General features: G+C 46.5%; 1 protein-coding gene across 1 annotated transcript in view; it reads left to right on the top strand.

Annotated features, from left to right (window-relative positions):
* The first annotated feature begins 1,942 nt into the window (after window positions 1-1,942).
* The window catches only part of ENDOU (endonuclease, poly(U) specific), a 47,432-nt gene continuing 32,627 nt past the window's right edge, over window positions 1,943-16,747 (top strand). Inside the window, exons 1-3 of the mRNA XM_083171255.1 lie at window positions 1,943-2,038; window positions 13,681-13,800; window positions 16,276-16,320. Coding sequence (XP_083027381.1) covers window positions 1,963-2,038; window positions 13,681-13,800; window positions 16,276-16,320 — 241 coding nt within the window. The 5' untranslated portion in view covers window positions 1,943-1,962. The remainder of the gene's footprint in view (window positions 2,039-13,680; window positions 13,801-16,275; window positions 16,321-16,747) is intronic.

Raw genomic sequence — 16,747 nt, 5'->3', positions numbered from 1 at the left:
CCCCTTATGCCCACACACCCCTATCACTACCCAGCCTCCTGTTTTTCTGTGTCGTGACCTCCACCAGTGGGGAGCCGCTGACTCAAAAACACCCTACTATACTATTGTACACACACCTAAACAACACGCACACACAGCCACCCCCACACCCACAAATGTCACTGTACCCTCCACACTATCAATGTACATCTTACTCTGTAGCCGCTTTTTAATTAAACAAAAACAATACACACCCCCTTCCACATCATATGCTCTCTATTTAACACATTTCACCTATAACTCAAGTTGCAATACAGGCATCTTTCATACAATTCTAACCATATTTCTCACAATACAAACGTTCACAAATTAAGGGGGTGCTGCCCCTTACGCCGGTGTGAAGAGCGCCCGTAGGGCGCGATGAATCACCTAATTTAATTATATATATAGTCCACTGGTGCTGCCTACACTGAATACTGTGAATAGGTTGCCAGTATTATTTACTCAGCCCACTGTTGCCACTGGCAGTGCTACTGCCTAAGTGTACCTACCTAGTACAACTACATACTAGGCTGCTATATACAGTATGTGCTGGTGTTCATCCTTGCTGGCGGGTCGCCAGAACGTACACGCTGGCGACCCGCCAGCAGCCTCGCCAGCGAGGAGACTGAGACGCACGTGCGTCTCACGCGCACGCGCGTCTCAGTCTCCGTCGCTAGCGCGACGGAAACCCTGTCCGTCTCCACCTCAGGGAGACGGACAGGGTTAGGGGGGGTTAGGGGGGGTGCGGGCAGGCGGCGGGGACCCCGGGTTACCGCCGGCAAGCCGGCGGGGACCCGGGGGAACGAATGGAAGCGCCATCGGAAGGGGACGCGCGCGCCGCTCGTGCGCGCGCGTCCCCTTCTCACCATCGCCATGGCGCTGGCGGGGGATGGCGGCTGGCGACGCCAGCGCCATCCCCTGCAAAGATGGGAAAAGACCCATCTGTATAATTTAATTAAAAAATAATACTTGTGCTGCGTGGGACTGTAAAACATAATTCCATGCTGCTGGTGCACTGACATGTGCCACTGAGTGCCAAGCAGTACCTAATAATAAAATTAATTATTATAAATTCTGCTGGTGCACAATACTAGTATTGCTGACGTATCTACCTGTCTTGTGCCTAGTACTGCCTTATCTACCTGTCTGGTGCCCACTGCCTAATACTGCCGTATCTACCGTCTGGTGCCTAATACTGCCGTATCTACCTGTCTGGTCTGATGCCCACTGCCTAATACTGTCGTATCTACCGTCTGGAGCCTAGTACTGCCTAGTACTGCCTTATCTACCTGTCTTGTGCCTAGTACTGCCTTATCTACCTGTCTGGTGCCTAATACTGCCGTATCTACCTGCCTGGTACTAGTACTGCCGTATCTACCACTGCAGTGCCACTCTTACATGAGCCACGTGTTTGTGCCGCATACTTGTGTGGCTTAGCATAGTTATCCAGCTACCTCGGTGCAACCTTTTGCCATAAAAACGATATTGTGAGGTGTTCAGAATAGACTAGAAATGAGTGGAAATGAATGTTATTGAGGTTAATATAGTGTAGTCAAAAAAAAAAAAACCAAACCCCAAATTCTGGATTTTAGCAGTTTTTATGCTTTTTTTTAACTAAAAAATCAGAACCCAAAACCCCAAAAATCCAAACACAAAACACTTAGGAGGTGTTTTGCCAAAACCCATTAGAACCCAAAACCTCAAGGTAATCAGAACCCAAAACCCAAAACCCGAAAAGTGGCCGGTGCACATCCCTAGTTTTGACAGGCATATTTCAGCACTGATATGTATAACTATTTAGTATCATTATAATAAACATTTATTATATCTACTATGCTTCTCCTCCTTAAAAATTTGCATAGAGGAAAACACCCTTCCTTATGAACAACTTTTATATATCACTCAAATCAAAAGTGGACTGGTTCAGTCTTGTCCTCCACCATGAAGAAGCTCCTGGTCTTCCTCCTGTTCTCTCTTATTACAGGCATTTTAGCTTTGGAGACATGTTCGAGTGAACGTAAGTTTATTATGCTACAGAATAACACTAAGATCCGTCTGGCTGCCAGCTCTTTTTCTAAGCTACTGTACTGTAATTGCTGTACGCTGCAGAGTGCTTTATGTTACTTCTGTATTTTCATAATGCAGTGTTATTGCATATGGGTATGTGTATACTGAATTGAAAACATAATGCCAGACCAAACATCAAACTCTGCATTCTGGAACTTGAAGTGTCTGGTCCGGGGGGCGTCCCGTCCGGGGGGTGTCTTGTCCAGGGGGATGCCTGTGATAGCTTTCCCCAAGGACATGGGGAAGGGGAGATTACAGTCTCCCTGTGTGGTCCGGAATGTTACAGTTTTTGCTAAATGCCCAGACCATAAGGTCCCCCCCCCCCCCCCCCTTCGGACAGGACACCCCCGGACAGAAACCCCCGGAACAGACACTACAAGCTCTGGAATGTCAGAAATGAATGGAGCACGTCCGGTCCGGCGTTCCGGGGTTCTGTCCGGTTTTGGTTTTTACCCCTACCTGAATTTCAGAATAATATAATCCTCAGTACTGTACTTGCAAGTTACATACAGTATAGCAGAAATAAAACATGACATTTTCAGAATATTTTAAATATATTTTGTTGTATACTTACTGTAACTCTTTTGTGTTTATGGTATGTATGTTTCATTAAGATCTGCTTTCTGTAAGACAGCATCCAGCATTCAAGCCACTGTGGAATTAAGTCCCAGCATGTACTGCCACCCCATTTTGGGTTCCAAGGCAGAACACTTGGGAGATGTATCAAACTGTGGAGACAGATAAAGTGGAGAAAGTGGATTTACACAAAAATAAGTACGGATGGGGCAGTACAGATAGTGTACTGGTTAGCATTACTGCCTCACAGCACTGAGGTCATGGGTTCCATTCCCACCATGGCTCTAACTGTGCGGAGTTTGTATATTCTCCCCGTACTTGCGTGGGTTTCCTCCGGGTACTCTGGTTTCTTCCCACATTCCAAAAATATACTGGTAGGTTAATTGGCTCCTAACAAAATTAACCCAAGAATGTCTGTGTGTGCATGTACATGTGGTAGGGAATATAGATGGTAAGATCCACTGGGACAGGGACTGATGTGAATGTGCAAATATTCTCTGTAAAGCGCTGCGGAATATGTGTGCGCTATATAAGAAACTGTTAATAAATAAATAATAATAAATAAAATAGCTCTATGCTTAGTACTGTACTTTATATCTCTCCAAGGTTTGATACATTCCCCCCCCCCCCCCGGTAACTGGTATGTTCAGTGTGGCCGGCTGGCTCGGCTTAGTGACACTTGTAGTTTTACAACAGGTACCAGGCACGACATAGGGCGTGCCACCCATCTCTTGAGTAAAGGAAACCAGAAGAATGTTCATCCATGACCACATTGTGGTGAGTGAGTGGCCACAGCCCCAAACCCCTCCTTGCAGACCAATACCACACCCATGTGTGCTTCCGAAGCATTAGGCTGTCCTACACTCCTGCTCTCTGAAACTTCCGCCATGCCTACTACTGTATGACAAGCTGTTTGATTGATATGGCATGACAGACCAGAACATTAGGATTGTCCTGCATAATTGGGACAGTTTTGGATGTATTATAGAGGAAGAGTATCCAAGCTTGCAGTAATGTTATTTATAAGCAAATACTGTTTTATATGCCTACTATTGGGTAACATCATCCTATGCTAAAATGCAAATTATATACAAATTGTATTTAATTTCCACATCATTTTTTTTTCCATCTGTATACTGTATCTGACATCTGATATCCATAACTGGTTCTTACACCTCCACAATATGTCCTGTGTCCCTCACCCCCTGCAGCAAATATGTTGGGCGGCTGCTTTCCCCCCAAACTCCTGTTTCCTGACAGAACTGGACCTGAATGTAGAGCATTGTTTTACTGTTCTATATGTTACTGTATTTTGTAGTACAAGAACTCTGTACAAATACCCAGCAATAACCTGTACAGTGAGATTATGACAACAATGGAAATGGTTTAGAGAAAGGTGTCATACAGCTTCCATCCTCACCATGTCACAGCAGTAAAACATCTTAAATAAATGTTTCATGTTTTCACAAAGCCTGTAATGTTCCCATAGATGTTTTATAGGCAGTTCTTAATTACATATTAATTTTATGTAGTGTGCTCAGCACTATGACTATGTTACCTAGTCACTGATGATATATACAATAAAATCTTTTTTAAGCAAGCAACATTTATATTATGCATATATAATATATATTTACATTTATATTCTGCATTTGAACCTGCGGGTTCTGAGGAAGGCACCGCAGCAACTACAAGGTTTTCTTTGGAGTGCCGGACCCTGATCAAGTATCTATATATATATATATATATATATATATATATATATATATATATATATATATATATATATATATATATTATATATATATATATATGTACATACAGTGTGTACATACATATAATATATATATATATATATATATATATATATATATATATATATATTTTTTTTTTTTTTCTAAAAAGAGACAAAAGCGGAGCGCTCCATAGTGTATATCCAAGTATTGTTTTTAATGTTTAAAATGGTGATAAAATTCACGTGCAATACAGATGGGTCACGTACCACAGGCGGCGGTTTTCACACACCGCTAATGTATATTGCATAAGCCTCAGGCGGCACAGTTGGAGAGGTTACACTCCTTCAGGAACGATCAATGCCAGGCCACGTCCCAACGCGTTTCGTCACGTGGAATTCGTCAGTGAGCCCTCTGACGAAGTCCACGTGATGAAACGTGACGAAATTTTAAACATTAAAAACAATACTTGCACTATGGAGCGCTCCGCTTTTGTCTCTTTTTAGAAAAAAACTGTGACCTGTGGATCCAGGTATTGCAGGAGCTGCCGGTTCAAAGCAAGAACCCAGAGTGCATTTGAAATTCTCCTTGGGACTTGTATTTCCTCATTGATGACAGAGGATTTGCGCACCAGATATTTGTGATTTATATATATATATATATATTAGTGCTGCTTCTTCATCAGGCTATACTGATGAAGAAGCAACACTAATAAAATGGCATCAAAACGACGACCATTTATGCCGACTCTGCATTGACTTATTGAAGTTGAGTTCCGCCGCTTTGGCTATATATTGGAACCCTGCATCGGGGATATCCTGGATGGTACCGCCATGATAAAGCTGGTGAGGAGTGCTACTCAGATTGGACTGATATATATATATATATATATATATATATATATATATATATATATATATATATATATATATATATATATATATATAACATATGAGTATCAAAAGACATCTGTCACGACTGGGGATTTGGGACCCGGGAGTGACCTTGGTGGCTAGCTGACAACCCAATGGAAACAGGACGGAGGCAAGTGGATACAAATGGGTAATGTTTATTGCATATAATGAACTGGTACAGGGGACATTTGAAAGTCTGTAAAAGTCTTTGGAAAGCTGGGAACTGATAAGTTACTTGGAGGCACGTAGTAGAGGCACGGGAGCACAGGAGCTGGAAAGCACAGAGTAGGGCCACTAGAGTGCAGGTGCCGGAAGCACGGAGTTGGACCACTGGAGAGCAGGTGCCGGAAGCACTGTAGGCAGTGGTGAAGGTGGTTGCGGGTGCAGGTACTGAGGCACGCAGAGACAGGTGGACACAGGTGCAGATGCTGGAGCGTGCGGGTGCAAGTGGTCACAGGTGCAGGAAACTCGGAAGCACAGGTGCAGGAAACTCGGAAGCACAGGTGCAGGAAACTCGGAAGCACAGGTGCAGGAAACTCGGAAGCACAGGTGCAGGAAACTCGGAAGCACAGGTGCAGGAAACTCGGAAGCACAGGTGCAGGTAACTCGGAAGCACAGGTGCAGGTAACTCGAAATGCAGGAACGGATGAACACTGGTGCAGATGAACACAGGTGCAGGTAACTCGGAAGCACAGGTGCAGGTAACTCGGAAGCACAGGTAACTCAGAAGCACAGGTAACTCAGAAGCACAGGTAACTCAGAAGCACAGGTAACTCAGAAGCACAGGTAACTCAGAAGCACAGGTAACTCAGAAGCACAGGTAACTCAGAAGCACAGGTAACTCAGAAGCACAGGTAACTCAGAAGCACAGGTAACTCAGAAGCACAGGTGCAGGTAACTCGGAAGCACAGGTACGGATGAACACTGGCACAGATGAACACAGGTGCAGATAACTTGGAAGCACAGGTGCAGGTAACTGGAAGCACAGGTGCAGGTAAATCGGAAGCACAGGTACGGATGAACACTGGCACAGATGAACACAGGTGCAGATAACTTGGAAGCACAGGTGCAGGTAACTGGAAGCACAGGTGCAGGTAAATCGGAAGCACAGGTACGGATGAACACTGGCACAGATGAACACAGGTGCAGATAACTTGGAAGCACAGGTGCAGGTAACTGGAAGCACAGGTGCAGGCGACTCGGGAACACAGGTGCAGGCGACTCGGGAACACAGGTGCTGGGACAGGAAGCAGGTACTGGATATAGGTACAGAGTAACACTGGTGCAGGTACTTGTAATGCAGGAACAGGTGAACACTGGTGCAGGGTCTTGAAGGCACACAGGTGTAGGAACACTGGTGCAGGGTCTTGAAGGCATACAGGTGTAGGAACACTGGTGCAGGGTCTTGAAGGCACACAGGTGTAGGAACACTGGTGCAGGGTCTTGGAAGCACACAGGTGTAGGAATGCTGGAGCAGGGTCTTGGAAGCACACAGGTGTAGGAATGCTTGAGCAGGGTCTTGGAAGCACACAGGTGTAGGAATGCTGGTGCAGGGTCTTGGAAGCTCACAGGTGTAGGAATGCTTGGAAGCAGGATACAAATGCTGGGTAACTGGAATACCACAGAGCTTAAGCAGGAACACAAGCTGAAGCTTCCTTCCAAGTTATTGACAACAATGCAAAAGCAAAGTGTCTATGCAGGGCTGGGAGGATAACCCCTCAGAGCAGCACTGATTGGCCATCCGGGTGATTGGGAATGGCCACACCTGGAACAGTCTCTGGATGAGGCCAACAGGCAACTTGTATCTTTCAAGTGGTAACCACAGAGTTAATGGCTGAATCAGAATCACCCAGGTGCTCGTTACAAGCAAATACTCAGATCTTGCTGCAGCAGGCTGAGAAACAAGACTGACAGGCAGGTAAGACAGGACAAACACACTGAGTTCTGGCAGGATTGTGACAGTACCCCCCCTTTACGGGTGGCCACCGGACACTTCAGGAACTTTGAAGAAAAGTCACAATTCTGCCTCATCATCAGAACAGGTGGACCATCCATCGTCGACGTAAACGGAATTCCCGTTCCATTGGACACGATAATGAGGATGACTTCCGTCTGGAAGGAACACTTGACTTGGACGAAGAGGACCACTGGAGAAAGACGTAGAATCAAATTCATCAGGGATAACTGAAGTATTTTTGACTGGAACTGAGAGACGAGAAGATCGGGCCCTTGAGGCTAAGGCACCACTAAGACTCAAATTAAATCTTGTTCGATATCCAGGGGCTTTCGGATAGCCATCTTTAGCATCTAACTGAATTTTTCTCAGAGGTAAGACAGGGCAAGGTGAAACAGGATTTTCAAGGAAAGGGGTAGAGTCATAATCCTCATCATACTCGGAATCAGAATCCATGTCTAGAGTTAAGACTGCCTTGCTCTGACTGGAGGTTTCTGAAGACTTGTTGGGGCAAGGTACCGTAGAAGGTTCCACTTGAGGATGAGACAGAGAAACACAGCCAACTCTTAAGCTCATGGGTATAGACCTTGAAGATGCGGGATATTCAGCAGAAAACTCGAAGGAATCTTTGGAAGGAGACAGAGCCATATAATTTAGTTCCATATCTATGGACTGAGTCTTCGGTGACGACTGTGAACCAGCCTGTTTTCTGGCAGCCCGAAAATTTTTGATATATTGGTCAAGAAGAGCTTGATCTTGTTCGGAGAGTTCCATCTTGGAGGACTGAGCTAAATCTGTGTTAAAGTATAGAGTCTCTGGGCTGAAGGATAGTACAGACGTGGAAGTAGACAAACTTGGACCAGCTGGAACCGGAGGACATCCGATTGTACTTGAACCAGCTAGGACCGGCAGGGACTCTGGATTGACAGATGGGACCGGATGATCATTGAAGATGCTTAAACCGGCTGGGACCGGCACGGACTCAGGATTGATGGATGGCAACGGATGATCCCTGAATATACTTGAACCGGCTGGGACCGGCATGGACTCTGGACTGACGGTTAAGACCGGATGAGAACCAGAGGTGTCGGAATCGGCTGGAACCGAATGAGCCTCCTGACTGACGGCTGGAACCGGATCATCATTGGAGGTACTTGAACCGGCTGGGACCGGAGTGGACTCTGGACTGACGGATGGGACCGGATGAGGTCCAGAGGTGTCGGAATCGGCTGGAACCGAATGAGCCTCCTGACTGACGGCTGGAACCGGATCATCATTGGAGGTACTTGAACCGGCTGGGACCGGAGTGGACTCTGGACTGACGGATGGGACCGGATGAGGTCCAGAGGTGTCGGAATCGGCTGGAACCGAATGAGCCTCCTGACTGACGGCTGGAACCGGATCATCAATGGAGGTACTTGAACCGGCTGGGACCGGAGTGGACTCTGGACTGACGGATGGGACCGGATGAGGTTCAGAGGTGTCGGAATCGGTTGGAACCGAATGAGCCTCCTGACTGACGGCTGGAACCGGATCATCAATGGAGGTACTTGAACCGGCTGGAACCGGAGTGGACACAAGACTGCGGACCCCCACTTGGGGCTGGAGACTGCGGACCCCCACTTGGGGCTGGAGACTGCGGACCCCCACTTGGGGCTGGAGACTGCGGACCCCCACTTGGGGCTGGAGACTGCGGACCCCCACTTGGGGCTGGAGACTGCGGACCCCCACTTGGGGCTGGAGACTGCGGACCCCCACTTGGGGCTGGAGACTGCGGACCCCCACTTGGGGCTGGAGACTGCGGACCCCCACTTGGGGCTGGAGACTGCGGACCCCCACTTGGGGCTGGAGACTGGATGTGGTCAGAATCACTTTGTTCTTGGGCTTGCGGAGTGAACAATTCTCAATGAAGTGGTCTGGATTACCACAGTAGAAACATAAATGGAGAGACCTGCGTCTTTGGCGTTCAGATTCTGAAAGCTGGGACCTCCGCTTGCCCTGGACAGAAATTTCGCTCTGAAGGTTGGGAGGCCTTTCAGATTTCACAGGCACTTTCACTGAGACTCCTTTCACTTTGGAGCTGTAGCTGATGGGCTTCACAACCTCAGGAGTGTAACTGAGTAACGTAGTTATTATGGGAAAAAATTTTGCCAAAAGTTCTTGCAGCTGGATAAGTGAGTGGTGGTAGGTTCCCATTGGTATTGCTGTCAGATTTTGCATAGCCACTTTAAAGTCACTAGCCAAGTCCAGGGGCTTTTGCATACTGTCACGACTGGGGATTTGGGACCCGGGAGTGACCTTGGTGGCTAGCTGACAACCCAATGGAAACAGGACGGAGGCAAGTGGATACAAATGGGTAATGTTTATTGCATATAATGAACTGGTACAGGGGACATTTGAAAGTCTGTAAAAGTCTTTGGAAAGCTGGGAACTGATAAGTTACTTGGAGGCACGTAGTAGAGGCACGGGAGCACAGGAGCTGGAAAGCACAGAGTAGGGCCACTAGAGTGCAGGTGCCGGAAGCACGGAGTTGGACCACTGGAGAGCAGGTGCCGGAAGCACTGTAGGCAGTGGTGAAGGTGGTTGCGGGTGCAGGTACTGAGGCACGCAGAGACAGGTGGACACAGGTGCAGATGCTGGAGCGTGCGGGTGCAAGTGGTCACAGGTGCAGGTAACTCGGAAGCACAGGTGCAGGAAACTCGGAAGCACAGGTGCAGGAAACTCGGAAGCACAGGTGCAGGAAACTCGGAAGCACAGGTGCAGGAAACTCGGAAGCACAGGTGCAGGTAACTCGGAAGCACAGGTGCAGGTAACTCGGAAGCACAGGTGCAGGTAACTCGAAATGCAGGAACGGATGAACACTGGTGCAGATGAACACAGGTGCAGGTAACTCGGAAGCACAGGTGCAGGTAACTCGGAAGCACAGGTGCAGGTAACTCGGAAGCACAGGTAACTCAGAAGCACAGGTAACTCAGAAGCACAGGTAACTCAGAAGCACAGGTAACTCAGAAGCACAGGTAACTCAGAAGCACAGGTAACTCAGAAGCACAGGTAACTCAGAAGCACAGGTAACTCAGAAGCACAGGTAACTCAGAAGCACAGGTAACTCAGAAGCACAGGTGCAGGTAACTCGGAAGCACAGGTACGGATGAACACTGGCACAGATGAACACAGGTGCAGATAACTTGGAAGCACAGGTGCAGGTAACTGGAAGCACAGGTGCAGGTAAATCGGAAGCACAGGTACGGATGAACACTGGCACAGATGAACACAGGTGCAGATAACTTGGAAGCACAGGTGCAGGTAACTGGAAGCACAGGTGCAGGTAAATCGGAAGCACAGGTACGGATGAACACTGGCACAGATGAACACAGGTGCAGATAACTTGGAAGCACAGGTGCAGGTAACTGGAAGCACAGGTGCAGGCGACTCGGGAACACAGGTGCAGGCGACTCGGGAACACAGGTGCTGGGACAGGAAGCAGGTACTGGATATAGGTACAGGGTAACACTGGTGCAGGTACTTGTAATGCAGGAACAGGTGAACACTGGTGCAGGGTCTTGAAGGCACACAGGTGTAGGAACACTGGTGCAGGGTCTTGAAGGCATACAGGTGTAGGAACACTGGTGCAGGGTCTTGAAGGCACACAGGTGTAGGAACACTGGTGCAGGGTCTTGGAAGCACACAGGTGTAGGAATGCTGGAGCAGGGTCTTGGAAGCACACAGGTGTAGGAATGCTTGAGCAGGGTCTTGGAAGCACACAGGTGTAGGAATGCTGGTGCAGGGTCTTGGAAGCTCACAGGTGTAGGAATGCTTGGAAGCAGGATACAAATGCTGGGTAACTGGAATACCACAGAGCTTAAGCAGGAACACAAGCTGAAGCTTCCTTCCAAGTTATTGACAACAATGCAAAAGCAAAGTGTCTATGCAGGGCTGGGAGGATAACCCCTCAGAGCAGCACTGATTGGCCATCCGGGTGATTGGGAATGGCCACACCTGGAACAGTCTCTGGATGAGGCCAACAGGCAACTTGTATCTTTCAAGTGGTAACCACAGAGTTAATGGCTGAATCAGAATCACCCAGGTGCTCGTTACAAGCAAATACTCAGATCTTGCTGCAGCAGGCTGAGAAACAAGACTGACAGGCAGGTAAGACAGGACAAACACACTGAGTTCTGGCAGGATTGTGACAACATCTTTGATAAAGGCATTAAGTTGCCGAAACGTTAGATCACCACATCGTGGCTCTGTGTTTCATTTCGCATTGAATTCCGTTGGAGTGCCGCCCCCTCTGTGTCTTTTGATACTCATATGTTATACATCCCCTTGGGAGGGCACCCCGGTCGTTGCTATTTATCCGAGTGCCGGACCCGACCTCTATTTATATATATATATATATATATATATATATATATATATATATATATATATATATATGTATATATAGTGATACGAAAGAAGACAGCAGCTGTCTTCTTTCGTATCACTATCCTTAAGTTCCAGAAGGCACCCGGGCAGTTGCCCCAGAGGGAGAGTGCCGGGCCGACTCCATCGACTATATGTATATATATATATATATATATATATATATATATATATATTCTAGAAGAATATAACATAATAAAAAATAGGGACTCATTTATCCACAAGTTTTGGCTATTTAAAAAATAGCGTATGAAAAATGGTGCTCCAGCCAATCAGCTCCTACCATGTTTTTGAAAAATGGCAGTTGGGAGCTGATTGACTGGAGCACCATTTATCACACACAGTTTTAAATAACTAAAAGTCGTTGATAAATGGGAGGCACATCTTTTTAGTGAATACACTTCACTAAAGGCTTATAGTCCTTTAGTAAGCCTATTATTATAATCATTTCTATATATTTCTATTATTTTTAATAACGCCCCTTAAAACTTCAACTGATTCTATATAAACAATAAAACATGATCAACCTAATTAAAGTAGGTCAACAATAATTGTCTATATACTGTAACAACAATTATAGAGTAAACATAGGGTTTGTAATTATGTAGTAGATGTAGGGCAGAACCAGAATGTAATTGCATGCTTATTAGCTTAGTAATTGCGTTCCCTTAAAGGTCTAAGCAAACGTGCTCTGCACAGGTGCTGGCCTGACAATCCCAGGTAGACTCGCAGAGAATACATTGTATGAGGGCTTATTGCCAAACACAGAGCTGTGTCCTGTGAGGACTTACTCAGCGCTGCCCTATATTGCATTAACGGCACAGACCCCAGAAGTGTCTGTCCAGCTGTTCGTGCAGATGGGGCCTGAGGTCTCACAGAAGCCTATTTTCCCCTTGGTTCGCGCAGCAGTGTTTCTCATCCCCCTGCAGCACAGAGGTGTAATAGGTTTGGGCTTCTGCTTGAGTACATTATTATCACATAACAACGTGCAGAATGATAGACATTACAGTGACAGGATAATGTTTATTAGATTAACAAATTAGTGTCTTGTTAATTCATTTTCAAACAAAATAGAATTAATAAGAAAGGTCTTAGTATTTTTGGAAACATTAAATGATGTATTCACCAATATGTAGCATAGAGGATTTTGGGGAGTACTGTAGGTGACAGCCTCGTACTGGAAAGCAGAACAGTACTGTATGATCGAGGGTCACTAAATCCACCCAATTTAGATCAACATGCAATAGGTCAATCACTGGAGGTTGGCAAGGCATAGGTTGACACATGATATAGATCAACACGCATTGGTTGGAAGGTTGACACAAGCATTAGGTCGACAATGGGAAGGGTAAAAGTCTAAAGGTTGACATGAGTTTCTCAGTGTTTTTTGAGCCGACATGTGCTGACAGGTGGTATTTCAAACAGCCCAAAGTTATTTTTTTCTGGGACAAGCACTTCTGGGTATGGGACATTGGGTCGATACCATTAGGTCGACATGCATTAAGGTCAACATGCAGGAAGGTCAACAGGGTCATTAGGTCGACACAAGCATTAATTCGACATGGGGAAGGTCGACAGTCGAAAGGTTCACATTGGGTTTTTCAAATTTTTTGACCCGGATGTCGACACAGTCGACATGGAACCTAAAACGTAGCACCGCGTCCCCTTGCGTGGCTCGCTACGCTCACCATGCTTTGGGCACACTATTTTATTCTCCCACCAAGCCCTGGTAGGGCATGAGGTACCACCTGTCGGCACATGTCAGCTCCAAAAAAAGGGAAAAACCCCATGTCGACCTAATGCTTGTATTGACCTAATTACCCCGTCGACCTTATTGCATGTCAACCTTAATGCATGTCGACCTAAATGCATGTCGACGGCCTAAAATCTTTGTCGACCTACTTGCTGTCGACCCAATGTCCAGCTACCGCACTTCTACACCATCTCCAGATTAATATAATGACGGATTGTTATGTTTTTTCTTCTGCAGAATGTGAGGATTCCTGTAAGAATCGCTGTGGAAAGAAGCTAAACAAGGCGTATAGCTGCCAGTGCAACTCTCAGTGTGAAAGATTCGGCGACTGCTGCAAGGATTACTCCATTTGCAACTGTAAGACATAATTATTTGTTATATGTATAGTAAAATTCTAAGTATTGGCTAAAATATCAGCATTTGTTGTAGTAATATTCAAATGTGGTAAATATTATGAGATGCAGTGGCGTAACTACATGGTGGTAGATTGGCAAGTGTCCAGGGGCCCACTGAGCTCCTCCATCCAAAAGCTGCAGTCTGATTTTCTGGACTCCTGGATGATTGGCTGCCGCACCCACACTGGTGCTGTTGCCTGCTGGGCTGGCCTGACCCCTCGCTGTCTGCTGCTTACCCACAGCTTCCCATTGGTGGGTCTGTCCCTTGAGATTGCCTCTGACCAGCATTCTGTAGAGCTCCCCCCTTTTATGCCGGTTCCCTACTTTGCTCTGTTGGTACAGTACATGGCTACAGCTGCACATATAGGACCGACCTTATTCTGGTTGACTCGCGAGGCTGCACATTTCCCAGCCCACCAAATGCCACCCCCCCCCCCTTTTCATGACACGATTGGCGACCATCGAATGTTTCTCCAGCGCTGGCAGATCTCAGACACCTCTGTGGTGTCTCAGATCTCCGAGCGCCCTGTCTGGGAAGCAGGTGGGCAGCTGAAATCCACTGACATCAGCTGCCCGCCCCCTCGTCACTGGGCCATTACAATAGGAACGCCCAGCGTTTTCATGAGAACACCTATGAAATGCTGGGCTGTCCCATGGGCTGTGCCCCCACCGCCACCCCCCACCCTCACTGTTAGGTGTGAGTGGGACGGCAAACATGCAGTTCGCTTTGCCTGCCCGCAATAAGAGTCTGCACATGAGAATAACTGCACATGCGCAGATGCTAAAACTCGGCCCCCCATGTGAACGCGCGGGGACCGATTAAATCAGAATAACCCCCATAGACCGAAGGGTTTACAGAAATCAAATAGGAGGCCCACCTTGAATTGAAGGGTATTTTGTATGTTACTATTATACTTGAGGGTAAGTACACAAAACGTTACGGTAATCAGACACTGCAAAACAGATGGTTTGACCTTTTTATTTTCTGATCCTTTCTCTTTCCCTCTCTCCTTCTTCCCGCTCTTTCTCCTTTTTTCTCTCTTAAGGCCCATACACACTGGTCAATTTTGAGCTAACGGCCAGCGATTTGGAGTTTTTCCTTGTTTTATTCAGGGTTGCCTACCCTCCCGGAATGGCCGGGAGGGTCCCGAAAATCGTGTCACCCTCCCGGCCCCCCGGAAAGGTGGCCAACCCTCCCGGATTCTGGGGGACCCCCGCTCCCCCCTCTGATTGCGCCCCCCCTGACTGCGGCGTTTAAATTACCTTATGTTTGCAGTTCTCCGTGGAGGGGGCGGGGCTAAAGCATCATAATCGCATCATAGGTAAACTAAGTAACTTTCCTTCATGGGGCGGGGCTTAATGGTGTCATGTTTAAGCCACGCCCACGAGCTCCTGCTGAAAGTCGCTTCTCCCGTAGAGGAGCTTTTAAAAGTCGGCAACCCTGGTTTAATTGTCTAGATGTTTTTGCATTGACGAAAATAATAAAATAGTTGAAGAAATGACAACTGTTATGCTTAATTAATATGTCTTTATTCGGAATCAATGGCACAGTTATAGTGACTGTTTTCCATATACAGTTATATTCAGCTTGCACTATGTCTAACTGGTTTCGATAAGTGAGTGTCATTTTCTTCTCAAAACTGTGATTTAAAAATACAATAATACTGCTTACAGCATGTCAGTGCTTCTGCCGCCTCTTCCCCGTCTCTCGTAGCACTGTGTATGAGATGATCTCTTGTAACCTTTACAGACAAGTTTTGCTATGCAGCCCACGCAGCATTTTAGTAGACCCTGTCTGAGTTTTCACATTTAAGATCACTACAGCTATTGAAGATCTTCTTATACTTGCTATAATTGCCCGAGAATTGCTGGCACTACAGTACTGTAGGTTGATTTTGCCTTTATTACCACTTTAGGGGCCTGATTCAGAGTGGGTTGTAGTTATGCGAATCCTTGCAAAGCTACAAGCCTTGGATGCATACAGTGTTCCGCCCCACACTTACACCACATACTCACACTTTTACTGTCCACACTACTCCCCTTATTACGGGATGCACCCATAAAGGGAGAATAAATTAGCGTGCCGAGCGTAGCAAAGCACCGGGCCCGCTGCATGGCGAGTGCAGAGAGCCCGCAGGGGGGGGGGGATCCACGCCCCCCCCTTGTCGGGATTTCGTCGGTCGGGATTTTGGCATCTACTCAGTGCTGATGTAAATAGGGGTATCACCTATCAGCCCCTTCCCCCAGTGGCCCCGCCTCTTCCTTCGTACTCCCACCCCTTTTTATGAGAGTTGACTCAACTCCGGTGCGGTTGATCCTGCTATTGAAATTCTAAAAGTTGGGAGGTACGACTTGTTTATGTATAGGCAGAATATTACATAGCAGCTGGCAATATTATATGTTTATTCATTTTCACTGTATTTGTTTTCTTAAACAGATATTGATCCTGAATTAAATGAGGTTACTGAACATGAATCACCAGGTAATAATTTGTTCTTGTATATCCTATATAATAAACTCTGCCGAGAGCTATTATGTAGCAGCTGATGGGGCAGACAGTCACTGGTGCTCACATTAATGTTATGTTGTTCGTATATATACTGTGTGTATAATTATATATATATATATATATATGTGTATGTATAAAATATCTAGATTCTTCTTTATGAATGCTGCATTGTAATGCCCATCCCTATTAGATGTTGGAAATGCAACAGAAGCTCTGATTCTGGGGCACAAACAGGCCAGTGGTTAGCATGGTATATTATATATCAGCCTTCAGAGAAGTGGTGAATCTCACTCTTGCAAAACGCTGTCAGGTGCATACCCACGGAATTGTATAGGCAGATTGGGGAAAGTGACGCGTTATGGACAGTATGGACAGCACAGCGTTGTGTCCGGTTTTTGGG

The sequence above is a fragment of the Crinia signifera genome, chromosome 2 (genome assembly GCF_055691185.1).
Source record: "Crinia signifera chromosome 2, ASM5569118v1, whole genome shotgun sequence".
In the NCBI taxonomy this organism is placed as follows: domain Eukaryota; kingdom Metazoa; phylum Chordata; class Amphibia; order Anura; family Myobatrachidae; genus Crinia; species Crinia signifera.
Note: the sequence above shows the minus strand (reverse complement) of the source record. Positions and strands in the feature narration are given on the sequence as shown.